General features: G+C 38.8%; 2 protein-coding genes across 12 annotated transcripts in view; both read left to right on the forward strand.

The window, feature by feature from the left end:
• The window catches only part of LOC131233336 (uncharacterized), a 57901-nt gene extending 39929 nt beyond the window's left edge, over positions 1-17972 (forward strand). For 4 of the 6 annotated variants that reach the window (XM_058230017.1, XM_058230016.1, XM_058230019.1 and 1 more), the window contains 10 exons: positions 1855-2037; positions 4901-4958; positions 11385-11444; positions 11563-11604; positions 11686-11816; positions 12048-12183; positions 12284-12361; positions 13763-13879; positions 16715-16777; positions 16884-17972. In XM_058230017.1, coding sequence (XP_058086000.1) covers positions 1855-2037; positions 4901-4958; positions 11385-11444; positions 11563-11604; positions 11686-11816; positions 12048-12183; positions 12284-12361; positions 13763-13879; positions 16715-16777; positions 16884-16964 — 949 coding nt within the window. In that variant the 3' untranslated portion in view covers positions 16965-17972. Of the gene's footprint in view, positions 1-1854; positions 2038-4900; positions 4959-11071; positions 11236-11384; positions 11445-11562; positions 11605-11685; positions 11817-12047; positions 12184-12283; positions 12362-13762; positions 13880-14626; positions 14753-16714; positions 16778-16883 lie in introns of those variants that run through there. The other 2 variants (XR_009165180.1, XM_058230020.1) reach the window with 2 other exon arrangements.
• Positions 17973-20173: 2201 nt separating this feature from the next.
• LOC131233337 (mechanosensitive ion channel protein 1, mitochondrial-like) overlaps positions 20174-27455 on the forward strand; it is a 34405-nt gene continuing 27123 nt past the window's right edge. Inside the window, exons 1-3 of one of the 6 annotated variants that reach the window (XR_009165183.1) lie at positions 20174-20351; positions 22411-23328; positions 25325-25602. Coding sequence is in view for 3 of the 6 variants with exons in the window: in XM_058230023.1 (XP_058086006.1) it covers positions 22514-23328; positions 25325-25602 (1093 nt within the window). In the remaining 3 variants the exon portion in view is untranslated. Of the gene's footprint in view, positions 20352-22410; positions 23329-25324; positions 25603-27455 lie in introns of those variants that run through there. The other 5 variants (XM_058230023.1, XR_009165182.1, XM_058230022.1 and 2 more) reach the window with 5 other exon arrangements.

Consider the following 27455-nt stretch of genomic DNA (forward strand, 5'->3'; position numbering starts at 1 on the left):
AAAAACATCATGCTTACGGATGCACAATCATGTTTATACTATTTCTGTGGTTAATAAATAGAATTTCCTCCATACCTGGTAACTTGAAGCCAAAATAAAAATAAAAATGATGGTAACTGATGAAGTGGCTCTCATTAAAGAATAACAATGACGCAAAATCAATAAATAAAAATTTGAAGAAAGTAATTCATGTCGAAGATTATGCAAAGAGACTCTCGAAGGTCCCAATGAGAGTGGGGTATAGAGTGCAAGCGAGACGTGGTATGTCTCGTCACCTACTTGTTGCAGCAAGAGTTACTAACGAGCAGTCTGATGCTTATTAGTGGATCTATTTGTACTTCTATTACTAGGTTGACCTGATGATTCTGGCAATAAATAAGACAACAAATGATTAAACCAACTAAAATAAGCATGTATGCTAATATGGAATGATCAACCTTACCACACTTGATCCAAACTAATGCCGGTTACCTTCAGTGCCTTCAGCCCTTCCTCAAACATGGGTTGAGGTTTCAAGTTCTTCCTATCTTCTAGTCTCCCACCTACTTAAAGACTTGTTAAGTAAGATACTGGAGAGATCTAGCTTACTTTGTTCCAAAAGTAGACCTAGAAAACTCATATGATCTATCTTTTGGGATGGTCTGCATGGTGTTATGATTGTCATCGACTCATTGTAACATCACAGAAACTTATCTAATCCCTGCAATTTGGGTTATTTTCCTCTCCTTTCCTCTTTTGCAAATTTCCTGGCTTCTTTTGTGGTTTGTGCAGGGCCTATGGCTGCACCAGTTCTGCCTTGCTGGGAGTAGTTCAACATTGTCTAACTCAGCTAAACACAGTCCTCTTTCAGTGTGCAAAACTTGCATTGCAACCTATGTTTGTTGGATCTGCATCCTTTGCAATTTTTGGTTCTTTGAGTTGACAAATCAGATAGCTGGCCTTCTTCTCTTCACTTGTTGAAGTCACTTGTGGCCATGCGAGATTCAATGTGCCCCCGGATTTGAATGTGTAAGCATTCTCATGAGTTGAATAATTTTCCTCCTTATAAAGCCATGGCTTCACCAGCCATGGTTCATCCTCCAAGTGCTTCCTGATAAAAATAAAAAATAAAATTGAAGAATGCTGGAGTTGAGGCCTACCTTGCTGCCTCTAGAAATCTATGCATGCTTCTGGGTTTTAGACTTTAAGAGTGTTGTTCTGCTTCAATTGTAACTTGATGGTGAATTTCGTTGACACTATTTTGAGTTCACACCATCAATCAATAAGAAGACACTTTTTTGCCGCACGGCGTTTCTGTCAACTCCGGTGCAGAAGATGTCACTCCTCTGTCAATCTTCTCCTCCATGCCAGCGAGAAGTCAATACTCATTACTTTAAAAAAGTTTCCATTTCTGTCGAGTTTGTCTTGTGTTGTAGAAAAGCTCCCCCCTTCATTTTCATTGACTCTTTCATTTCCCCATTGATGAGATTTGACAAGATTCATTTCCAACTGGATGTGACTATCTTCATGAGGGGCTTTCTTACCAATTGATTTGGTCTTGACTTCTTGTAATATTTTGGCATAACCTATCTATTTTGGTTTGTAGAATATAAGGGACTACTGGCATAAACTATCTAGTGTGGTAACATGTTAGTTTCAATGATTATATTGACTTAAGCATGATCAATAGGGTTAGTAGTCCATCCTCACATATATATAATATATGAATGAGAGGATTCATTGAATTTTGAGATATTTTATTTGGGTCTTTCACTTGTTGATTTTACGCTTTTCATAATAAAAATGTGATGACTTTGGTCCTTGTGTTGATTTTCTGCTTTTCATAATCTAAAATGTGACGAGGTCTCATTACAGGCAAAATGCAAACAAGAACCAGGCTTCAATTCCAGAAGAGTCTGCAAATATCTCTCTTTTGGAGAAAACCTGTGATTTAATCAGAAATTTTCCTGAATACCTTGATGTAGTCGTAAGTGTTGCGAGGAAAACTGATGGGCGACATTGGGCGGATTTGTTCTCCGCTGCTGGAAGATCAACAGAGTATGTTTCCGTAATTTAATTCTATGAATCTCATGTGAAGCATAATGTCAAGATGTGTTATTAATGAACTATTTGTTAAATTAATGGCAATTGTTTACCACTGAGTGTCTTGCACTGTATATAAAATTATAAATCACATTTCACAAAGTTGAAAACCAACTCAACTCGATGTCCTGTTGGATCAAATCAGGTCAAAGAAAGATAGTAGAGAGAGTTCAAAGGGTAGTTACCGGATCAAGTATCCAGTGCAGGAAATGATGCAAGAAATGGATGCATGATTCTATAATCTCATTTAGAATATAACAATTATTACAGTAGTTAGCCAGAAACGTGAAACAGATGAAGTAAAAAAAAAAGGAGTGCAGCTATTAGAGATTGGAAACCTAACTAAGGAAGAGATGATGATTTTCTCTACTTGATGAACCTGCTTTTAGTGGTCATTGACATGTTGAAAGAAGATGTCTTGTTGAGGAAGTGGGATCCATCCAAGCGCTTTTGATCAGCTTGATGGTCACAAAGATGGCCCTCTTACTGCTTCTCACTGCCCTGATGGGTTGGATTTGGAAATCGAAAGCCCCTCCTAGGGTTGTTGCCTTCGCATGGGTTGGCAGCTGTGATAGCATCCTCATGGTGGATCACCTACGTTCTCGCAATATGATTATCGTGAATGTGTGCTGTTTATGCCTAAAGGAAGCTAGTGTCTGGGCTTGGATCCTTCGTTCAATATTGTGTGTTCCATGCCTAAATCCATCCAACAGTTGTTTGAAGCCCAGAACATTCACCATTCTCGCAAGAAGTGCGAAAGATTTTGGGAATGTTGTTTCATAGCTGCCCTTAGGCCATATGGAGGGAAAGGAACAATTGCACTTTCAGTGGAATCTGTGTGCTGAGCTCTGCAGTTATTTATAGATCAAATACCTTGTTTGCTCTTGGGTAGAGTCTTCGAGTTCCTCTCTTTCTACCAATGGGAATGGTTTCTCTATTTGATCGGTTCTGTTTGTTCTAACCTTTCGGCCTCTTGTGTTTGACCTTTCAGGCCCTCTTTTAATAAAATCTTTCATTATTGATAATATATATATATATATATAGCAAAGAGAGTAATTTAGTTGACAGATTTTTTTTGTAGTCTAATGTTTCACACTACCCCACCATTTCATAGGAATCTTGAACTTTTTTATTCCTTGGAAATTGCAAGAGAGGAAGTAGCTTGGTAAGATACCTCAAATGGTTGAACATCCAACTATCTTTCTAGAAACACACTGTGTTATGTGCGCATGTTTAGATGAGCTCCACCTACTTGCGCACTTATTTTTTTGTTATGGTGTCAAAACTTCCATTAATGTTCAAATTGAATTACACCGATCTTCTCATGTGTAATGCCTTCTTGGTTTGTCATGGTATAATTCTCTAGATGCATAGACATAATTTATCCCTACCTAGAGGTACATGTAACTTATATCCCTGTCTGGAAAGTATGTGCAAATAATAGGCCTTGTTGTTTCAAATAATTAAAAGTGTGATTTTGAACCATGGCTCATCCACCATAATCCCATGTTGGCCTAAGAGATGAACCTCAAGATCTTAACCATTTGATGTCCATTGAGTCCAACAAAACCATTTTAATGGTAAGAGCAAAAAATCAGCAGTTAAAAAACTTTTAGAAAACATCCAAAACCTTTTAAGCGTCGGATTCGGTTAGAAAACCACTTGATGGGATAGTTTGATTGTCAAGATCTAAGTTGCAAAAGAGTTCCTGGGTGAACTAGTGGTCCCATGTTGGAGCATGTGGCTTCAGCCACATCCTAATGAGATACACCCAGCAACACTCATATGTCATGCTCAAACATAACCTCACAGGGTAGGCCAAAGCACAAAACACTAGGACCATGAAGTCCCAACATGACCTTAGGTCTAGGATTAGCCAAAGCTCTTTCATGATCCCCATATCAAAGACTTGATGCAATCCTCCAATGCAAGTGTCCAGTCAAGCCTAAACACAAGAACTCACAAAAATAGTGAACACTCACACTCTCATTAGGGGTGGCACGAGGCACTGAGAGTCCAGTGGTCGGGACAGTCCATCGCAACTCATAGTTGGTTCCCAACACTAAATGATTAGGAACATGATCACAATTGCCCAATCCTGCTACAGTGGTCTTGGACATCTGAGATTTATGAATAACAAGTCTCCTTTAGTCAGTGGCCATTGTATCCAAACTCATCTTTCCCAAGGCCAAACAGAGGAATCCCTCGCTTTAACCCACATAATCATAAATAGTTAAACTTTCCCACATATTAATTATGGCATCCATGGTATACCAAACACAAGTGGTCTTCTAGACCCATGATCATAGTCAACATTGGTTTTTCATGGCACGCAACACCAATAGGAGGTATAAAAGATGAGTAGGGTAGTATCAAATGTATTTTTAGGTTTGGCAAGGGTTATTGATTATATTGATGATAAAACCAAGGATCTTCACCAAGGCTCTGGATTTTCTCCAACTCCTAAGGGCCATCAATTATGGACTGTTGAGGGAACTTGAAGGTGTTCACTTGGGTATCAAACAAGGGTCTTAGAGCCTCGGAATTTGGGTGTCATTATTGACAAAATCAAGGGAACTGGCGTTAGGGTAAACATTTCACTTTTCTCAATCTCGGAAGTTCCCAACTGGTTTGATTTTTCCCTTGCAATATAAGGGTGCAATGGAGCATGATATATATTGGGACTTCTTTTCTATTGCATTAGATTTTCTTCTTGTTTAATAGAAGTTTCGTTATCCACCCAAAAAAACAAAGTTTGCATTTTGATTATGTTGAAGTATTGCTCTTGTAATTTTATTATTATTATTTTTATCTCCAGGTTGTTCGAAGAGTGCTTCCAACGAAGATGGTACCAGACTGCTGCTTGCTATATACTAGTAAGATTTACATTAACTTCTCTCATATTTAATTCTTAATAGTCATTTTAGAGTTCTTGTAACTCGTTTAGGTATCCTGAATTGCATGGCCCCCTCAATTATCATCTTTCCTTCAATGTTTTCTTTTCCAGTCTTGCGTTTGCTTCAGTGGGCTTTCTAATAAAATTTATGTTCTCTCTCTCTCTCTCTCTCTCTCTCTCTCTCTCTCTCTCTCTCTCTCTCTCTCTCTCTCTAAAAAGAGCCATGGTAACAAATATCGCAAGAGCATTTGGCTTCAGAAGACTTTTTTTTTTTGACTGCATAATCCTATCTTCCAGAACCCCAGCCGAGGAATGAGGATAATCTCATTTGGCAGCTCAATCCTCGTGGTCATAATTATGCTAATTCTACCTGAGATTTTGAAAATTTTGCAAAATTTTCACTAAAAATCAATCAAGCGATATTGTCGTGAGATTTTCAAAATCTTGATAGACTTTAATTTTATCACAAAATTATTGTTATATTAACACCAAAACTATTGAAAATCTGTAATAATTCATTGTATACAGGTCATTTTTAAAAGGGATTTTTACTGCAGAATTTGAAAAGAATTGGATTTTACCAAATAGTGCCTCCAATAACTGATATTCCCAGGCCCCACATCCATGGGTTAAGTCCTCAGCCGAACCCTCCTCGCGGGCCCCATATCACAAGGGTTCCGCCTCACACGAGCCACCATCCTCACACGGGCTGCCCACCCTAAGTGTGCCCCCGCATCCCACATGCCACCCCACTCAAGCCCGGTGTGAAAATGCCCTTTCATTTATAAGTCACCAAACATCGATTCAGCCCTGCGTCACATCAATTCGTAAAAAAAGAAAAATCACCAAACATTGATGCATCACTTGTGTAAACCCATCTCCTATTCCAGTCAGCCAATGAAGTTGTGACCTTTGGGTTACCTCTCTGCTCGCAGCTGCATCTAATTGACTGTTTTCTGCGAGACAATGTTCAGGTTGCTGTCATTGTCAATGACGATCTTCATTATCTTTCTTTCACATGTTTTTAAGGTATGAAAAAAATACCTGTGCAGCCAAATCTCATCTTTCTCCACTCTAGGAGCTGGCACAATTTGTTGGGTTATAAGCACAAGGCAGATTCCTTTGCGTTTGATTCCATTCACACCTTTATTGTGATCCTTCTTGACAACTTTATTTGTCTTTATTTTTTTCATTCTCCAACTCTTCTTTGTGAGGTCACAGTAGTTAAGACTTTTGGAAGGACACACTGTCATGAGATGTCCATTACCTTTACATTGGTAGCAAGAGTTATTGTTATTGGCATTGTCTCTTTTGGACTTAGGACTAATAGTGCATGCATCCCATGGGTATCATCGTTGCTGATCACAGATGGACACTGGTGATCCTCCACATGTGGCACAATCATGCAAGTTGTGGAGATAATCATTGTAGGGTGGGAAAGTGGGTACGACCAACTTGGAAACTGCTGCATGTGACTATCATTATTTTATTTTGCTTCTGGACTTCCCACACCATCTGGTATGTTTCATCAGCACCGTTTAACAAATGCATGCCGAAAAGCATGGGAGGATTAGGAATTTGATCATGGAAGTGTGTGAATATCGCACTTCTAGTGAAATTTGGTGTTTCGGAAAAGTGGATGAAGACTTTTGGAGGCAAGTGATAGTAAAAACGGAGGAGCAGGAATTCAATTAGTCTAGTGTATTAATATTACGCTTGAGGATGGAGGCTTTCGGAGGCGAGTGGTAGTTAGTAAGTACTGGGAACAAGGTGGTTAGTTCCCTAAAGTCTTCTTCACTTTATAGGGCCTCTCACATTGGGAAGGTGATTTCCAATGTGAAAGAGGAGTTTGTCAAGGCAGTAATCAGCATCTTGGGGATGGTTCTTGGTTGAGATTTTGGGAGGATGCAAGGCATGGGTCATTTTCACTTCCCCAAGTGTATCTGTGTCTTTTCTTGGTGGTAGTGGACGCTGGCAACAAGGTCTCTCAGTGTTTTTTTTTTTTTTTGTTTTTTTTGTTTTTTTGTGGCACTGGTAGTCAAGGATTATGGCTTCCAAAATTTTGAAGGGCTCTCTCCTGGGCGGATAGTGCAGACTTAGAGACTCTTGGAGATGGTCCTTACTTCTTAGCAGTGATGGAAAATTCTTGGTCAAATCCTTCTATGCTAGTCATATGGGGCCCATTTTGGGTGATTCGTTATGCATATTTGAAGTCCATATGGAAAATCTGTCCCACCAAGGGTGATTGCTTTCTGCTGGCTTCTCAGGAGAGATGGGGTGTAACCATAAACCACTTGAGAAGCAGGAACTTGATAATTCCCAATGCTTGCATCTTTTACCTATGGAAGCAAAACGATTGATCATTTATTCATGCACTGTGAGTTGGTATCTGGTATTTGGGGGTGGTTTTTGTAGCTTTTTCTGGGGCCTGGATTGGCACGTGTGAAGGGAAGAGAAGGGGCTCTCTTTGGAGGCTTTGCTACACAGCTAACCTTATGGGTGATCTGTAAAGAGCAGAGCAACAGAACTTTCCCCAATGTTTCTAGATCTTGGGAGGAACTCTTTGGGAGGGTCAGAATTGGGCTATCTCATGGGCATTGATATTGAAGGCCTTCTTTGGTTGTAATTGTCTTTCCTTTGTAGGTCCTTATGGGCCATTTTCTCAGTTGTTTGTTGCTGAGCTCTCATCACCCTGCTTTTGTTTGGATATTTGAGCTTTTTAGCTCGCCTTAAGAAAAAAGGTAAAAAAAAAAAAAAAACTCTCTAGATATCTGACTGTAGTTTATTGCAGTAATGCGCTATCTGCTGCTTGGCCTTCTCCACAAGTTCAGAACGGATTGTCAATTCATAGTACCGTTGTATATACTCACTGTTGTGTATACTAAATGATCAGATTATCCCGACTCATGGAAACGAGTTCCTGGAATGAGATGGTCTCATAGTCCAGACTCCATAGGTAGGAATCTTGATTCATCCTTATCTTCGCCTTGCTTCAACTGTCAACAGGGGGGGGGGGGGGGGGGTGTGGAAGGCCATTACAATAGTAGTTAGTTTTGACTGAAAATAACCAGTCTTGAGCCAGCCCATTTGAGTTTCAATGCTATGAAACCTGCTTAAAGGCTTCACACATCTCTTACCATCGGCAGTAACTTTCCATTGACCTCAACCATTTGTATAAAATGCTTCAATTCAGATTATCATCATAATATTTAATCTCAATATTTATGTGCTTGGTTGGATCTTTAGCGTGAAAGTTTTGTTCTCTCATAGGATGAGTTGGATAAATATGTTGAGAGGACTAGGTGCCCTCGCACCCTGTCTAGGATGGCGAGGCTGTTGGATCCCTAGGTACAATTTATGTTCACCTTCGAGGTTTCCATCATTCAACTCGGGTTGTCTCGGGGAGACATTCCTCAAATTCATAATTCCTTCAGGGTTATTGTTAGACGTCTGGGCTTCGAGTTATTTCTTTTATTGTTTTCCTCCATAGTGGCCATCTGACCTTCCATAACGACACTATGCTCTGCAAAATGTTTATTCAGTTGATTCATTTGTTTTGTGGACATTACTTTTATTTGTTTCATGGTTGTCTTCTCATTTTGGTTTTCGGCTGCCATTTCATGACTAGAGGAAGTCACTTATCGTAAACATACAATTCCTTTATAGCCAAGTAGAATGTAACAGATAAGAGACAACATATAAAACCTAGATCGAATGTGACATATCTCTGTCCAGATCCCACCGGAAATAGTAGATCCGTAAGATAGATTGTTTCTATGAGAGATCTGAAGACATATTCATAATGCGGGCTGCTTCCAATGGTAGATCGGCATTGCAGAACTGGAACATGGTCTTGTCCAACTGCTGATCCGATCGCAGATCTATAATAAAAGGTTCTTCCAATCAAGGTATTATTGTAACAGTATTGGCTGGCGCATCGACCGATACAGCCCTGTAACAAAATTTGTGTTTTTTTTTTTTGGGACATGCATTTGATGGTGTATGGGCCATTCTTTGGTAAGGATGCTACCTTTCCTGCACTGTTTGCTTGACCTACTGACAGTCAACCAAATAGGCCCAAATCGAACACAAATCTAACATGATTTAGTGGATTATGGCCCATTACATATAAATACAACAGAACAAAGATCAGAATTTGAAAGAGAAAAAAATGTGATGATTCGCCCTTATTCAAATATTTCCCAAAATGGTCCACTCTGCTTCAATTCATTCATTCCTACTCTATATTTTGTGTTTTGATCCTCAAAATAGGCCTAAATCAAATTTAAAATTAGTTTCTAAGCTTCCTTTATGGTTGAAATGAAGAAAAAAGTGGAAAATATGAGGAAAATTCTGAAAATAGATTTTTTTCAAAATGGGCACTTTATGGTTGTATTCATCTGTAATCGGTGTATCGGCCTGTATTGGCTGGTACAAGCCGACTTGTCCCCTTTTTATCTCATAACAGACCAATTCACCCCCATATCATGTAATGGGGGTGAATGTTTCCTTGACATGACAGCCGATATTGCTATTGTGTAGCCGTTTTTTAATACCATGCTTCCAATGGTAAATCTGCAACATGGTGCTGGAACATGGGACATGTCCAACAGCAGATCTGATCACAGATCAGGAATGGGGGATGCTTCCAATGGTAAATCTGCAATACAGATCCGGGAAACAGAGCTGAAGTGTTGGACATTCCCAAGGGCAGATCCGTAGCACAGATCTAGAATATCGAACATCTCCAATCACAGATTTGAAATACATATCTGAAACACAAATCTGTTCAGTCAACTGATCCGAAATACAGATTGGAAACACAAAATGTCTCCAGTCAACAGATCCAAAACACAAATATGAAATACAAAATGTCTTCATTGAACAAATCCAAAACAAAGATATGAAATACAAAATTTCTCCAGTCAACAGATCTGGAACAAAGATCGGTAGTAGAAAATATCTCCAATAAACAGATTTGAGCATGGACCTGGAATGTGAAACAGATTTGGAACATTGATCTTGGACACCAAATGTCCTCAATCAGTGGTTCTCAAAAACACAGATCTGGAATATAATGTCTCAGTAGCATATCTGAAGCACAGATCATTTTCAACAGTAGATCCCAACACAGATTAGGAATGCTAAATGCTCCCAACCAATAGATTTGACACAGATCAGTTTCCTCGGGTGGCTTGAGCATAGACACACAAGTCTACAAATTTTTAAGGTTGCATGTTTGAGCTCTTAAGGGATTATTTGGTTGGATGAATAGATCTAAGTGTCTTCAGATTTCTTTTCTTTTTCCTGTTATTCCTTTTTCTTTTATTGCAAGAGTAAATATAGGGTTTTGTAGTTTACATTAGGGGTTGAACAGGGCCTGATATGGCTTGGGACTCCAGATCTAAAGACATGTGATCAAGTGGGGTCATGTGATTGGGATTCTGCTTGCATCATATGGTATAGTGACTTGTGGACTACCTTTGGGAGTGTCCCTTAGGTTTGGCGTGCTCCACCATAGATATTCCTCTTTTTCCTATTTTCCTTCAGTTTTTCTTTACCAGCTTTGGATCAATTGAGAAGAGTTGGACCTTGTTGTGGTCGAACCCGATCATCTAAACTGTTCATGTTCAAATCTCTACACTTCAAGTTCATCTTTGAAGTTCTTTCTTGGATTTGAATCCCACTATGAATTTCTTGTAGCTTCACATCATATCCATTGCATCTGTCTCGGCATCATTGGTTAAAGTGGAGATTGCAAGGGAAGCTTCAAGTTCAACATGACCGTACTTTTGACTTTTCAATCATAATGTGCATTGAACTATTGACATATCTCTTTTATTCAATTAGTATCTTCTGTTGTCATGATCTCCTTTTGATCAATTAGTTTCTTCTTTTGTCATGATCTCCTTTGATCAATTAGCTTCTTTTGTTTTTCACATTAATATCAATTAGCTTCCTCATAGTTAGGGCCATTTAAAAGTTTTATATATGTATTGTGAACTTCGGTTGTCGAAGCAACAAATTGGTTTCAGCTTTTCTAGTTGTTGATTTTGTTTTATTTTTGGTCATCCACTTGTTACAATGCTGTAGCCCACCTGTCGAGTGGACTGGCCTGATTCTTTGGCCAGGTCATGCATTGAGCCCACCTTATAGACGTTTTGGATATTCACCACATTTGCTAGATTGTCACCTGTGATGGCAAGTTGACAGACTGGCCAATACATGCATGTGGGATTAGCAAGGCTCTTCACTTTTAGTCACATCAGGAATGCTTCACCAAAAGTAACCAAGAAACAAATCTTTTATATATATATATATATATATATGGATGCAGAAAAAGTATCCAGTGTTCAGGTAATCATGCTTAAAGTGTTTAGGTTTTCTCATAACCAAAATGTGGCAGGTGATTGCTAAACTTGAAGGTCCTGCTGTGAGTCAGTACTGTGCTTTGCGGTTATTACAGGTAAACATGCGGTATTATATATTGGGTAGTTAATTTTTTCCTTTTTCCTTTTTTCTTTTGGTAATTTTTCTTCCACTTGACAAACTAGGTCATTGACACAATGTTCAATGCCTTGCAGGCAACACTTGATGAATCTTTATATGAGCTTGCTGGAGAGCTGGTATGCATTTTCATACAGCCATATCCATCTTTTCTAGTTGGAGGCTTAAGAGGAAGTGATAATTCGTTGTCATGTTCTCAGGTGAGGTTCTTGCTTAGATCTGGAAGAGATTATGAACATGCTAGTGCAGAGGCTGATAAAATGTCTCCAAGATTATTGGGGTATTTCCTTTTCCGCTCTAGTTTCAAGCGGCAGCCTTCTGACTCGAAAAGGTAGAATCTGTCTTTCATTCAAGGATTTTGTATTTGATAGAATCTATTTGGCGTTGAGGATGGTTTAGTTGCATACCATATTCTTTATCATTTAAATACCTTTTTAAAAATAATTTAATCACGAAATACTTTCCTGCTCGGACCCTTGCTATTCTTATCTTGACCTTTGGTGCTAAGGGATGAGCCCCCAGAAGTGATAAAGTTCTTACAGTAAATTTTCTGTTAGAGCAGTACTACAGTCAAAGAGCAGAGCGCGCATGTTGCTTCTGTTAAGAACATTCTGGAAAGCCATGCTAGCTATTTGATGTCAGGAAAGGAACTTTCCAAGCTTGTGGCATTTGTAAAGGGAACTCAATTTGATCTAGTGGTGAGAGTATAATCCTTCTTCTTCTTTTTTTTCTTTTTTTTTTCAGTTTACTTTTCGGCTACATGGGAATTTGAGTTTTGATTCCATCAACTAATTGCAGGAGTATCTTCAGCGAGAAAAATCTGGATCTGCTCGCTTAGAGAATTTTGCATCTGGGCTTGAACTAATTGGGCAAAAGGTGTTGTCTTTAAATGACCTTGCTTTTATGCATGATTCCTTTGAACATGTTAGTTGAAATCTAGTGATGCTCAAAAATAAAAAATAAAAAAGGAAAAAGAACAGAGAAAGAAGGAAAACACTTTGTAGCCTGTCACATAACCACAGCATTAATCTGGCCTTTAGTAATGTGAAGACCATCATATAGCTGATTTTTTGTTGGCTTTCTTGTTATTTTTCCCCAAGCACACCAGATTTTGTCATGCTTTTATTTTACAACCATATTCTAACTTTTTATTGTCTGATACGTGTAATTCACTACCTACCAGTGCCCATTTCCCTATTTGCCAGCTTATGAAATACTGAGACTGATACACATCTGTAGTGCCCATATCCCTATTTGCCAGCTTATGAAATACTGAGACTCCACTGATACATATCTACTGAGCGCATGTTTGCACTGAGGAATCATTGGTGTGGGATTGGAAATCTCAATCATTATGTAAGGATTATTTCCCTAGGCACTATGCAAATATTAATTCCATTTTTAGGTGTCTCGTTTGGATAGCAAGTGAAAATCTAATATTCTTCTCACAATGGTGACCTTGCATCTTGTGCTTGATAATCCAAACTATGGAGAAGGCTAAGGGCCTGTTTGGTCCATGGGATTAAATGGCATGGAATTGTATTAGATGGGATTAACACCATTATTGCGCAATGATTGCATGTCTGGAAATGCCATGGTATAAAATTCTTAGTATGGGAAAAACACTGGATTAAGCAAAATCCCGTTTGGTGGACCATGAAATTGTAATCAATGAACCAAATTCACAACGGAAGTCGATCACTTGTACACGTATATAACTAGAATGTCACTTGTAAAGGGCATATACGATGGATGGTATGGATAAAACACATGCATCAATATGGGGCTCACATGTGTAGTGGATTTCAAAATCCACAGGAAATCCCTCATGGGATCAAATGCCAATTCCACCAGAGTTCCATTTCCCTGTATTTCCATGGCTTTCTCCGTATCCAAACATGCCGTAAAGTATTTCTTTCATTTCATTTCATGTAGTGCTTGAAATAAATGAAAATTTTATTTTGAGTGGAGAAGGCAAAAAAAAAAAACTGTTCACTCTTCCCATTTGGGTTCCTTTTACGCACCACCCCAAACTCCCGAGAAGTTAAAAATGGAGTGACTTCACAGACATATCCAAAGAAATGTGGATTTGGGGCATGCATCGAGACACATCCAAAACCTTGAACTACTCCTAAATACAGATATAAAAGTCCTGTTTGTCACGAGCAGTGCAGGGTGTTAGCGGTCATATAGATCATAAGGGAAAATATATTGTGATTTCTAATTTTTAATATTGGCACTCATCAATTATCATCCTATTTTTGTCATGGTTTGCAGCTTCAAATGGGTACTTTACAAAGTCGCTTGGATGCTGAATTTTTGTTGGCACATATGTGTGCGGTCAAGTTTAAAGAATGGATTGTGGTCCTGGCTACTCTTTTAAGGCGTGCAGAGGTATCACTGGCTTCTGTTAACTATGGAACTCTGGTGGATGCATTCACTTGTTGATTTAAGATCTTTGGCTTGCTTCACTTCAGATAATGATTCCATCCCCTCAATCTCATATGTCAGCAAGGTGTAAAGTATCAGTCGAAACCAGTACGCATTGTGCACATATTGGCTGATACATCCTGGCACGCGTGCACGCGCACACACACACACACGCACCAGAAAAACAAAAAAGAGATTTTTTTTTATTTTTTTTTAAAAAAGGAGGAAGGAAGAAAAACAGTAGCTCCCGTGGACCACAACACAGACAGTGAGGGAAGACAGGACACCCAGATAGAAATATGTCGAATCATGATTGGGCCCCACGATGGTGTGTATATGCAATCCATTCTGCTTGTTACCTGTGCTGCATCAGGATGAAGGGATGTTGAAAAAATCAGGTTGATGAAAAACTCAGGTGGGCAAAAACCACATGAATTTAGAGATTTTGGGAATGTTTTTGTTTCATATTGTCTGGTCCACCTGTGTTTTGGATAGCTGGATTTTTGACATGTTTTCTACATGGTGTGAGGCACAGTGCACACCTAATGCACCATCTAGATGCTAAGCACACATCATGATGGGTCCCCAAAGAACTCTGCAGTATGGTAAGTTTACCATACCATTAACTATTTCCTGGCTGGACTATGTTACTTTAGCACCATTTTGAAGTGGTGGTGACTCATATTGCTGACATGTGGCACTGATGTGCAGCTATACAGATCATTGAAATTGTGGGTCTCATAACTCATTATGGGTGGAGCATGTCAAAAATCACACTGATCAAGCAATCCTTACTATCCGATTGATGGCTATCAAGTAGATGGTCAAAAGTAAATAGTGAGTAGTCCAAATTTGAAGGGCGAAATTTGATGGTTTTATTATCTTCTAATTCAATTCTTACGCTTCATCCCCAAATGTGTCAGCTCTTTGGATGATCTGGATTACCATACAACCATGCCATGTGAATGGTTGAATAGTCACCACCATTTTTGAAATGGTGCAAAATCAACTAATTAGAAGGCCTAAAGAGAGTAATCCTGACTTTTGGTTTGGTCTAATTCACTGTGAATGGACCATTCCCAAGAATCATTTCATGTTAAGAGGTCCCAGACCAATTGGATATACAGTTATTCTCCCTCTCACTGTCTCTCTCTCTCTCTCTCTCTAACCGTCCATCTATTTGGCCACAAATTGAAAGCGTAAGATTGTCTTATGGATCAGTGTTTTGGGGAATAGTCAATGCATGACAGCATACAACAGTTAAGGTATTCTGGATCACCCAGCCATGGTCCCACTTGTTGGAATTGAAACAGTCTCTTTCGGCCAATAGGTATAGGTTTTGAGGGTCACTGATACAGTACAAGAAACTGATTCTTAATACTTGTATGAGAGGCATATGTGAGTATTCTGGTTGGTGGGCAATGAAGCTTGAACTGAACTAGATGATCAATACAGATTGATGCTTTGACTGTCCATGTGTGCAATACGCCTCATCTGCACCTTAATACGGTGCAAACTCACTCTATATAGTATCATCTCCCTATAAATAGTGCTAGCCAGTGTTGTCAAAATCCCACGACTTACTATTTGATTTTGAGTCGAATCTTAAGCAAAAACAATTTGTATCACACCTTCTATCCTTTTTTATATGAATCCTACGATTCTATGATTTGAATCCTATGATTTACGATTCAAATCCTGATTTATGATTCAAATTATACTTGTTCTCTTCTATTTTAAGCTTCACTTGGCTTGCATTTTATGTGGGCTTTTAGAATAATTTAGAGAAGGTAAATTATTTTATTTTGTTCTCTATAGAGATTAAATGATATATATTCTCTTCAATGTTAAATCATGGAACTTTTTTTTTTTTAATGATTTCTTACTTCTTAACTGGTTGAAACACCAAATCGATGTATGACTAATCTAAAATGTTTTTATGGAAAGACAAAATAAAGGAAAGATATAAAATCCTTTAACATTATCATGACATGGTGATGGTAATCATGGTATTACTTGGCGCATATTGATGGCAAAAGAATGATTGCTGAGTTTTTAATTTTTTTTTCTGATTTATTTATATTTTTCTTTTTTTTTATATTTATAAATCGTAAATTTTTTAATGATTTACGATACAATTTGCAATTCTACACGATTCAACCCCTATTACGATTTGCAATATGATAAAGATTTTGACAACATTGGTGCTAGGCTGCTAGCTACAAGTAAAATGTCTTTCTTTTCCTCAAGTTGGATGATGACGTGCGGGATAGGCATTTGAAGTTGAAAAATCTTTAGAAGCCGGAGTGTCCATGTTCCATAGCTTAATTAGGGCTCATTTGGCACTGTGGATTTGAAGTTTTGAACTCCCGTGGAATCGAGTGGATTTTAGTTTGTATGGAATTCAGTGGACTTGAAATCAGAGCTTTGAGGTGGGAGTTCAAAAAGAGCTCTTTTTTTAGAGGATTTGGATTCCTCTCAAATTCAAATCCCTTCAATTCCTAGCTACCAAATGCCCAAAAAACAGCAAATCCTCACAAATCCCTCGATTTGACACTGCCAAATGACCCCTTGTAGTTTACGGATGTTTTCGGCAGCCGTCTTGTTGTAACCCCATTAAATGGATGGAACCCCTTGAAAGAATCATGGTTTTAGGAATTTGTGGGTGTCTCTCTCTCTAACTAGCGGCAGTGAGTGCTAGTTGAATGGAAGAAGAATAAAATGGTACAAAATATTTTGAAGACAAATGAGAAAAGGGTTGTAGAGAAATTGACGATCGTTTATTTTTTTACTTTAAAGGTCTTGTTTGATCTATTCCGACATGATATGAGGTTGTGGAAAGCATATAGCATGACTCTCCTGGTACGTCTCTCTCATCATAATTGCTTGTTTATCATATATAAAAATCCTCACCAGCCATCTCTTACATTTCTGCTGCCTTTTTCCTTTCGTTTTTTGTTCTGGCCAGTCACAGCCTGCTTTTGTTGAATACTATGATCTGCTGAAAATCTTGGAAGAGCAGCTTTCTTCTATTCCTAATTCAGAGTAGAAATGAAGGGGCATTGAACATCTCATGGTAAATGGAATTGTAAGCTCTCTCAGCGTTGTAATTATAAAGATACCGTCATTGATTAATGAAAAGGGTTTTCAAAAGGGATTGCAGATCCTTTTACAAGAAAAAACCATTGCACAGATCCATAGCACACAGGATTTCATCCTTGGAGGTCAGAAATTGCCGCTACTGTTATTTTTGCTGCAATTTGCAATGTGAGGTTGCCAAAGTGGTGAATATTGAGATGAGATATTGTGCAACCTGGATGCTAGAATTTCTAGCTGTTTGCATGGGCTTTCAGTTTGCACAACTGCCCATTGTTCAGAAATCCATACCATTGATAAGAACCCTCACCTTGAAGACACAGTATATACATGTCTCCGAGTCTGGATGATCCTAGCCCATTAATCATTTGTCCTTTTCAGTTGAATACATACTTTAGTGGTGCTTTCTCCAATTGAAGGCTAGAATTTTATTATCCAGGAGATTTTTAGTGAATGGGCAGTCTTTGACAAGTTTCATTATGTCAAAGGTTGGATCACTTAGCCATGGGCTCCACTTGTATACAAACTGAAAACCCAAAGCAAACTGTGCACAATCTAGGGTCCATCACCATATACTCTATGGAGATTTAAAATTTTTGAAAAGCCTTCTTTTTTTTTGCCCAAAGGGGAGACTACACAGGAATTAGCCCACGTGTGTCCAATGCAACCTGGCACCTGTATGTTATTGTAACCTTGCATCAGGTGGGGACGTGTAGATCATGTGGCCAAAAAAGAAGGCACTTTCTCCAGGCTTGGGACCAGCAATGAGAGCACAAAACTCCTACAGGTGCTATGTAATAGGCTATTACTAATAAAAACGCCATTCTTTTTTCAATATAATGGTTTTACATTGGGGGTTTAGCAGCATAGATTTGGATTCTGACACAGGTATCCGAATCCTGGAATACTCAAACCTGGATATTGCATTCTTTCTATTGCATTTCGCATAATGTATTGTCAATCCTATGGAATTCATCATTTATGTTTGGTAGCCCAGATTTTGATTTAAAAGAGAGGAGAGCAGTAATGACACTTTGGGGTGGGGTGTTGAAATGCTGATGTGTAATAATGTTTGAATTTTAAATCCTCTATCATAGCCTGAAGAAAGGTGCTTGGTAAATCTGCAGTTAAAATCATTGTTTTTAAAAACGTGTTTGTAACCTTTATAACACGATGACTGATAGGGCTGTCGATCATTCAGGTCTACTTGGTTGATCCAGTGCACCTGATCCATCTATGGCCTAGGTCTGGATCCAAAACTAGTACCCGTCGGGTCCAGCCTGAAAATAGGTGATGGGATCTATAACTAATAAGTTTAGGTCAATCCGACCCATTGGATCACTTCTCTTCTATTCTATATAAGACTTCACAGTCCATGTAAGAGCAGGTTGCTCTATTATCAGCAAAACCCTCTACGGTTTCAATCAGTTTTGTCTTTAGATTGGATTTGACATTTCCATGCACCTAGTTGCATTTGGATTCGCTTGCATACACAGCACCTATCTGGACAGCCCATATGATCCAGTCGACACTCAATGGGGTGTTTTGAGAAAAATCATAGTGATACATCATTTAGTCAGTGTAATACAAAATTTGATGGAGAAGATCATTTCCTGAAGATAGGTTTGATCGCAAAAGTTTATGACCACATATTTCTGTGATTTAGAATTGTGGCGGACGGTCCAGATTAGTCCTGTCCATACGCAACTAGTGCATGGAAAGGTTTCCATTTACTTTTTTATTAAATTGTGTCATTTCTTCAGCAGCGCTTGGTATTTCTTGTCCGAGGAGCAATATCAGTATGTGGGCCCACCCTTATTTCGTCTTGAAGTAAGAAATGAATATATGACGTGGCACACATGCATGAAAATCCAGTCCATCCAAGTTGTGGGCCCCATTGCAGTTCCAAATATCACACCTTCTGGACCGTTAGTAAGCTTACTTGATGAAATCTGAAACCGTTTTGTTGCCGCCATGCCTTTGATAGCCATCAAACGGACAGTTAACACCGTCTATTGGGAGTGATCTTTTTTTGGCATCCTTAGCACACTTCACACACTGATAATATGTTCGGACTTGATAGTGATTTTTGGGCCATGTTGTTCGCTATGCAGTGGGGCCCTGGTCATTTAACATGGTCCGTTGGGGGCGCGGAATGGGTACTACTCCCACTAGGGGCGCGGATTGGGTACTACCCCCACCATGACCTAGCTATACAGAAGGACGTTTCTGTCAGGGGCCCTGTAGGGTCCACCGTGATGTATGTTTTTATCCACGCCGTCCATCCACTTTTACAGATCATTTTAGCTATAATCCAAAAAATGAAACAGATCTAAGTCTCAAGTGGACCTTCACCATAGGAAGCAGTGGATATTGAACGTCCACCGTTAAAAATGTCTTGGAGGCCGCGGAAGTTTTGGATCAAGCTAATATTTATGTTTTCCCTTCATCCACGTCCGTGTGACCCTATGAACTGGTTAGATGCAAATAAACATCACGGTGGACCCTAGGAAGTTTTCAACAGTGGCCGTCACTATCACCGTGGCTTCCTATGGTGTGGTCCACTTAAGCCTTAGATCTGCCTCCTCTATGAGCTCACTCCCCAAAATGACCCTATAAAAATTGATGGACGGTGTAGATAAAACACATACATCATGGTGGACCTACAAAGCCCCTAACAGGACCGTCCGTCTCTAGCTAGGTCCTAGTGGGAGGACGCGGATTGCGTCCTACCCCCGCCCGTCTCCAGCAGGGAATGGACAGCATATTTGAGTGGCCATTGTGATGTATGGGTCTTATCCACACCGTCCATCAATTTTTTAGTATTATTTTAGATCGTAAATACAAAAATGAGGTAGATCTAGGGCTCAATTGGACCACACCACAGGAAGCAGCGGTGATAATGATTTTCACCGTTGAAAATTTTATAGGGCCCACTGTGATGTTTATTTTCCATCCAAACTATTAATAAAGTTACAAAGACCTGGATGAAGAGAAAATAAAAATATCAGCTCCATCCAAAATTTCTGTGGACCCAAGAAGTTTTCAACGGTAATATTTTAATCCACATTGTGTAGTCCACTTGAGGATTGGATCTCCCTAATTTTTGGTTTTATGCCCTAAAATAATACGAAAAAATGGATGGATGGTGTGGATAAGACCCATACGTCACGATGGCCACTCAAATCTGCTATCCGTTCCCAGATGGAGACGGGCGGGGGTAGGACGCAATCCGCGTCCCGTCGTCAACCCGTCCCGCCTTCGCGTGAAAGCTCTCAACCGCGAGCTTCTAATATGCGCCGGGGAGCATTGCCACCTAGATCGAAATCAACGTCGCAAGGTCAGCAACGCTCCCTCTCAAACGATAAATTCCCATTTCTTTCAAACTTCCTTTATTAGTATGATTGTCCTCAATGAATGGTACAGATGCGAACCTACAACTGTCCACCTGATCGATGGTGAGGGTTGTCGACCGCAAGAAAAACTAAAATAAAAAAGAAGCTTTGCCTGCTTCGTCGGGATGCAAAATTGGATTGAATTTCAAAAAGTTAAGTGTAATCAAAGACCGACTCAGATTGTGATTTGATTCAGTTGTGCGTCCAAACACGCCCTTTTTCAGGTAAGGAGGTAGTTAAAAGTTAGCGTAGCAGAATGCAAGATTTCTTTGAGGAATAACAATCAAAAGAGTAATGTAATAATCTATAGAGATATGATGTTTTGAGCTACACTTGGCAATGTAGGCCGCCACATCGACAGGCGGTAATCCCAAATTTGGGGTTATTGGAAAATCCTGAATGTCTGATTGTCATGAGTTTTGCCCGTTGAATGTGGACCGTTGTTCTTTTTTACCTGATCAACTTTGGTTGACTTTGCATCTGCGGCCAGAGATCAGATAGTTACCAGTAACCATAGTACCACAGTATCAAATCTTAGTTTATTGCCCGACCACATGATGGTCTGGCCAATGAAGGGCCAAATTCTGGAAGGAAAAACAAGAAAGAAAAGGCAAACATGCGATATTGATATCTGTCCTGCTCCATAGAGATCAATTCACCCCCTCAAACCAGTGTTTTAAATAGTGAATAGCGTGTATAGCGTAGCATTCATCCCTTTAGAGTGTGAGGCGTAAGCAACATATCATGTGGACGCAACATGCTACTTCTAGATTTTTAATTAAGGTTCCACTTGGTTGCACCAATTTCATGATATTTTGCCTAAATTAGACTGATAATGAATAATAATGAAATCTAACAAAATTCCTGGATATTTCATGAAACCAAATGGCAAATGCAACTTAAAGTAATAGGAAAGGGCAGTGATCAAGTATAAAGGTGAAGAAAGAACAATGAAATTGATTTAATATTGTTACTTATATTATTTTCCTAGGAGCATTGAAAAGATTAATTAATTTTGATTGAAAATAGAAAAATATAGCAAATTATTGAAGACATTAATTGATTTTAATATTGTAGTGAAAATAACTTGTAATGTGAGCTATGTAGTGTATAGCGTGGTTATGTAGCATGTACTGTATGTCAATTATCATGTGGCATAGGCTACATGCGACTTAAGCTTTTTCCATGAACTACATAGCATTAAGGTTGAGCTGCACTATGTAGTGTAAGATATTTAAAACACTACCCAAGACCAATTTTCAATATATTGTACTATATCATATTGAATGGGGAATGTATCATGCTAAATTCATCCAATCAGGCAAATTCATCCAGTGATTGGATACAAACCCACGTTGATAACTATCGTTTGCATTGGGTTTGTATCATCCATAGATTTTCCCCCCAATAATTTTTAATGGAATTCATACCAAGGTTGCTATATTGTATCAAAAATGTATGTCAATAAATTCATACAATAGGATTACATATTCAAATAATAGTTTGAAGGTTAGTAAAGGATAAGTTGGTTGTTTGGCTCGAACATTATGTATAAACATCCTTCAGAGTAATTGGTAAAAAGCATCGGGCAAATCATGTAGGTTTGATGCAGTTGTAGTTGCATGGGCAGCTAGCATTGGTGAACTTTCAAACTGTGTCTTGAAGCCATGTTCCCTGGTCACGCTAGGTTTCACCTTTGCCAGTGAACCTATTGTAAAAGAAGATATATTACTAGCCATCATTCATAGATTCCTTGTAGTATTTTGTGTTTAATAAATTTTGTCGTCGCACTTAAAAAAGTAGTCATATTTTGCATTTGATGTTGTATTGCCTTTTGTTTATCATAACTTCCTGCAGGTTCTGCCTTTCCTGGTTCATAGATTTATTGATCTTGTGATTGCTTCACCATCTAGGTTTTACTCATGTAACTGGAAATTCATTGCTAATCTTCAATTCAGATATCATTCACTGATCACTGAATGATGTTATTCTTTTCCCTTGCAGATTGAGTCTCTTTCAAGAGGATTTGGTAACCAGTTTGATGAAGAAGTTGCATTTCCTTTGTGAACCCTAGCAGTGAATTCCTTTGGGTGTGGTAAAAGCAGTAATGGCTGGAGTTAGAAATTATATTCTGAAGTCATTCTTCTCTGGCCTTAGTCTTGCTTCTAAGACGCGATCCATTCAGCCATACAGTTCTTGTATGGACTTTCCAAAACGTCCCTTCCAGAATCTTCCGATATCATCAGGTCTAAGTATGTCCGATACATACCGCACAAAAGGCCGGTGCCGTTTAGGGCATATAGGCCATAACCAGATTAGAATGTTGTCTCTTCCGTCTCTTGTAGATATTCAGCATTTCAAGATTGATTCCATTGTACCTTCATCCAGAAGTTTACATAGCAGCACGCTGGTAAAAAATACATCACGCCATCGAATTGCTTTATTTCCTCTGTGCGTAAATGGAATGTCATCTCATCGAGCATATTCATCAGATAAAGCAGAAGTTTCAACCACAACCATTGCAGGCGAATCAACTGTTGATAACACCAATGTAGTCGGAAGTGATTGGGTTGATAGTTTCAAGATTGCTTGGCAGTCTGCTGTAGATGCTGCAACTTATACAGCAAATAAGGCTAAAGAGGCATCCGACGAACTCATTCCTTATGTTAAACAGTTGGTTGACTCTCATCCATATCTGAAAGATGTTATCATCCCAGTTGGTGGGACTGTGTCTGCTGCACTGTTAGCTTGGCTGGTCATGCCCAGGATTCTAAGGAGATTACACAAGTACTCGATGCAAGGATCTGCTGCATTACTATCTGGCAATCTGCCTCATGAACAAGTTCCATATGAAAAAAGCTTTTGGGGTGCCTTGGAAGACCCTGTGAGATATCTAATCACCTTCATGGCATTCTCACAGTTGTGAGTTGTTTCTCTTACTCTAATATATTTAGCATTCTTAGTTTCAGAACATTTCCTCTCCATGCATTGATTGATAGAACTAATAGAGTGGTTTCAGAACTACTGATTTTCTTGGAACAGCTCTTAGGACATTGTTAGTTTGTGTGTGCTTCCATTAAGAATTACATGTAAAATGAAAATCTTCTTAACCTAAATTTATTTTGTGAGAGTGTGCAACAAAAATGGAAAGCCAAGATACATGAACAAATTACATGTGATTGGGTTTTTGGCATAATTTGGGCAAAACAGTATCTGGTACAAGGTTATGATGACAATGAATCAGATTGGTACTGTTTTCGTTTGGGCCCTGGTTGGGATCACGGAAATGAGAATGTGAATTTTGTAAATCCATGAACTTGTGAAGTTGATGGATTTGCATTTGACAAATTCCAAAATCTATTGTTTGGGAATCAAACTAAAAATTCATGGATTTGGGGAGCATTTATTGCAAAGGATTTCTTCTTCTTCTCCTTCTCTTATAAAAGTCTCTCATTTTGAGGATTTGCCCATTCTTTAGTTTTTGGGGATTTGGATTATCCCCAAATCCGTGGATTTATGGAGGCGCGGATTTGGGAAATCCACAGTTTTGGAAAATCCTTAACAAAAAACAAACAAAGGAGATTTGAAATCCATTGATTTCACAAATCCCTCACCCCAAACAGCCACTTGGGAACCTTTACATTTTTTGCAATGCATTTTGACTCTGTTTGACTATGTTGTGGAAAAAAAAATTGGTTGTTTTGACAACAGATGTTTGTCCATTTGACAATATAAATACCCAATAGTACAAGAGAACAGGGTGCCTAAAGCACTGCCACTTATCAATAGGATCAAAAGATCAATAGCCCTTTATAATCCGGTTAATACAACAAAAATTACATGCCAATTTCAGCTTGCTTATTTATGTACAACATATGCTTCTCTGAATTCTTAAGATAGATTTAAAGGACCGGAGAGGGATCTTAGAGAAGTCTGAAACACTACCTCAAGTCATGCACCTCAGCTTCATTGAAGTCTTCAACTTGTTTGATTGTTAGTCATTGATCACAAGTTTCAACCATTGCTTTAATGAAACCTTGATAGCAAAGTTCAAAAGCTTGAAACTCAACTCTAATGGGATGAGTAACTGACTCATGGTATACTCAAGTCTGACTTTTAGATACCTAATTGATTCAACTGAGTTTTGTGTGTGTTTTCTCCAACTGAGCAAAAAATTTGTCAAAAGATAAATAAAATGCTAAAAAAATCCTGAGAAAGTCAACCACTAGTCCACCCATCAAAGCTTCACATTAAGTGATTATTTTGATCAACTAAAAACTTTAAAATCTTTGATCGCCTTGTAAATATGGCCAATAAACTATTGGTTGTGATCCTGCAGATTGGGGAAACAAAAATTCAAAGTATGGAAACTGATTTCACAAACTAGTTCCAATGCATGCCTTGCGGCATTCTCAAGCCTTCTAGGGTTGCATTGCTTCTAATCTGCAACTTGTTGTCAAGTTAAGTTTGAATTTGTAAACTTTGACAGAGAGCATTCAAATGATTATATATAAATATATAAATATATGTATAAGACTTTATTAAAGAAAGAGAAACTAATACAATGGTGAGGGGAAAAGACAACCATCAACGCATATCTATGCTATGTACATCAGAGCACACAATGCCTTGTTTGGCTAGCTAGTCCACTTCAGAGGTTGCCTCCCTAGGGATGAACTCGAAACTGATTGGATGAACTCTGCACTAAGTCCTGGGCTTCCTCAAATGCTCGTTATATTGAGATTATGAATATTCTATCACAATTGCAAAGAACTGCTTAGATTGAGAATTTGTATTCTAGATTTGCTGCATTGAGTGCTATGACCATAAACCAGACCATCTCTTGCTTATGTTTGCATTTCTTTTTAGTGGCTTATAACTTATCGATAGAGTTTTTGTTGTTCATTTTCTTCTACAGAGGTGTGATGATTGCGCCCACCACAATTGCATCACAATACATTCCACAAGTTTCCAGAGGAGCAGTTATTCTTTCATTTGTATGGTTTCTACATAGGTGGAAGACAAATGTATTTACCCGTGCTCTAGCCACCCAAAACATAGGTGGGCTTGATCGAGAAAGGTTGCTAGCCTTAGACAAGCTCTCATCTGTGGGTCTCCTTGTGCTAGGATTGATGGCTTCAGCTGAGGCTAGTGGTGTGGCTGTGCAATCCATTTTGACCGTTGGAGGCATAGGAGGTAAACTTTAAATGTCTGCTGCTAATATTGGTGGAAATTTTCTGTATGATCCGAGTGAAAGATTCTTGAGTAAAACCAACGACCAAAAAAAAAGAAGAAAAAGAAGAAGAAGAGGATTCTCAAGTAAAATACTTGTGAGAGAATTTATCAGATTTGTTGGTTTCATCTTTAATTTCCTGAATCAAATGCATCCTGTTTTACATGAATTCTGTCCAGCCACTGGTCTTGCATTGTGCCTATTGCTTGTATATGGATTTGTTAAAAGAATATAGATCCACCCCAAGATTAAGAAAATATGGATTTTTAAAAATAGAAAACACAGTTTTGCTATTTAATCATCCAAATTAATTGAGCAATCATACTACTTCTATGTAGTATTAAAACTAATATTATCCCCCTTTTTATTAATGTAAAATTTTCTTTTGAAAAATGAGACTTTTATTGAAAGAAAGCAAGGGAGAACAAAGGCGAAAAGAAAACAAAAACAGAAAGGCAATAGGGAAAAAAAAGAAAAGAAAAAAACAAGAACTAAGAAAAAGAACACAAGACTGCTCCATAGCAGCCAAATCCCACTCCTATAACAGAAAATAAGGCGCCCAGTCTTTGAAGAAGGCTAGAACTCTCGAGAAAACCCCCGCAATAGAAACCGATGTATTCCCAAAGCATTGATTGTTTCGTTCTGCCCAAACAACCCAGAGGACCGCCAAAAAGATAATCCTCCACTTATTTTTACCCAAAGCTCCTCCTGAATCCACATGCCACTCGCAAAATAATTCGTCTATAGAGATCGGCATAACCTAAGAGATGCCTGCCAACCTAAGAGCACTCCACCAGATATCGGAAGTGAATGGGCAGTGCATAAGGAGGTCATCCATAGTCTCTTCCGCTTGAAGATGAAGAAGATACATTCGGGATCTACATGCCTCTTTTCCTTAGATTATCAACTGTCAGAATTCATTTTCTTGCTGCAAGCCAGTCGAACGCCGCTACCCTTAGGAGTTAGGAGGCACTCTATAGAACCAAATTGTACTGGTATGACAGGAAGAGGAGAAACTTGAAGCTGACAGAGACTTGTAGAAAGATCACACTAAAAACAGCCCAGAACTTGTTAGCGACCAATGAATAGAGTCTTCCAGAAGCGAGGAAAGAGGCAAGGAAATCCCCTGCAAATGGGAAAGAAGGTTCAAAGTCTGAGAAGTTCCTACAAAAAGGAGGAATCCATATTCCTTGGCCTCCATCATAGCAATAACAGTCCCTGACCAAAGAATCCGGATTTGAAGAGACTCCAAACAACACAAGATAAGATTCAGCTAGAGTGGGATCGCATTACAAAGGTCCAGCCAAAATCTTATTATGGAGCCTTTGCCCAAATTAAAAGATATTCTTTCAAACATAACCGGGGCGGATCTAGCTATTCCTTTCCACAAAAAAGGAGGCGCAATAAAGGGAGGAATTCTTCGTCCACCATCCTAATCTAGCCTCGCCATATTTTGCGGTTATAATTTGACTCCATAAACAGTCTTCTTCATTCCCAAACCTCCAAACCCATTTGCCCAACTGAGCTTCATTGACCAAAATGAGGTACTTGATGTTAGCCCTCCGTTCCTCATTAGGAGTACAAACCTCTTTCCAATTAAGGAGGGGAACTTAACACCATTCGAGCCACCTTGCCGGAGGAAATTTCTTCTAAGTTTATCTATCTTCGCAATCATAGACTTAGGGCATCTAAAGAGCAATAGAAAATAGATTGGCAAATTGGATAAGGATGCTTAATAAGATTCAATCTCCCCCCCAGCAAAAGCAAGTTGAACTTCCAAGTTGAGAGTTTTCTCTCCATTCTTTCGATGATTTTG

The sequence above is a fragment of the Magnolia sinica genome, chromosome 18 (assembly GCF_029962835.1).
Source record: "Magnolia sinica isolate HGM2019 chromosome 18, MsV1, whole genome shotgun sequence".
Taxonomy (NCBI): domain Eukaryota; kingdom Viridiplantae; phylum Streptophyta; class Magnoliopsida; order Magnoliales; family Magnoliaceae; genus Magnolia; species Magnolia sinica.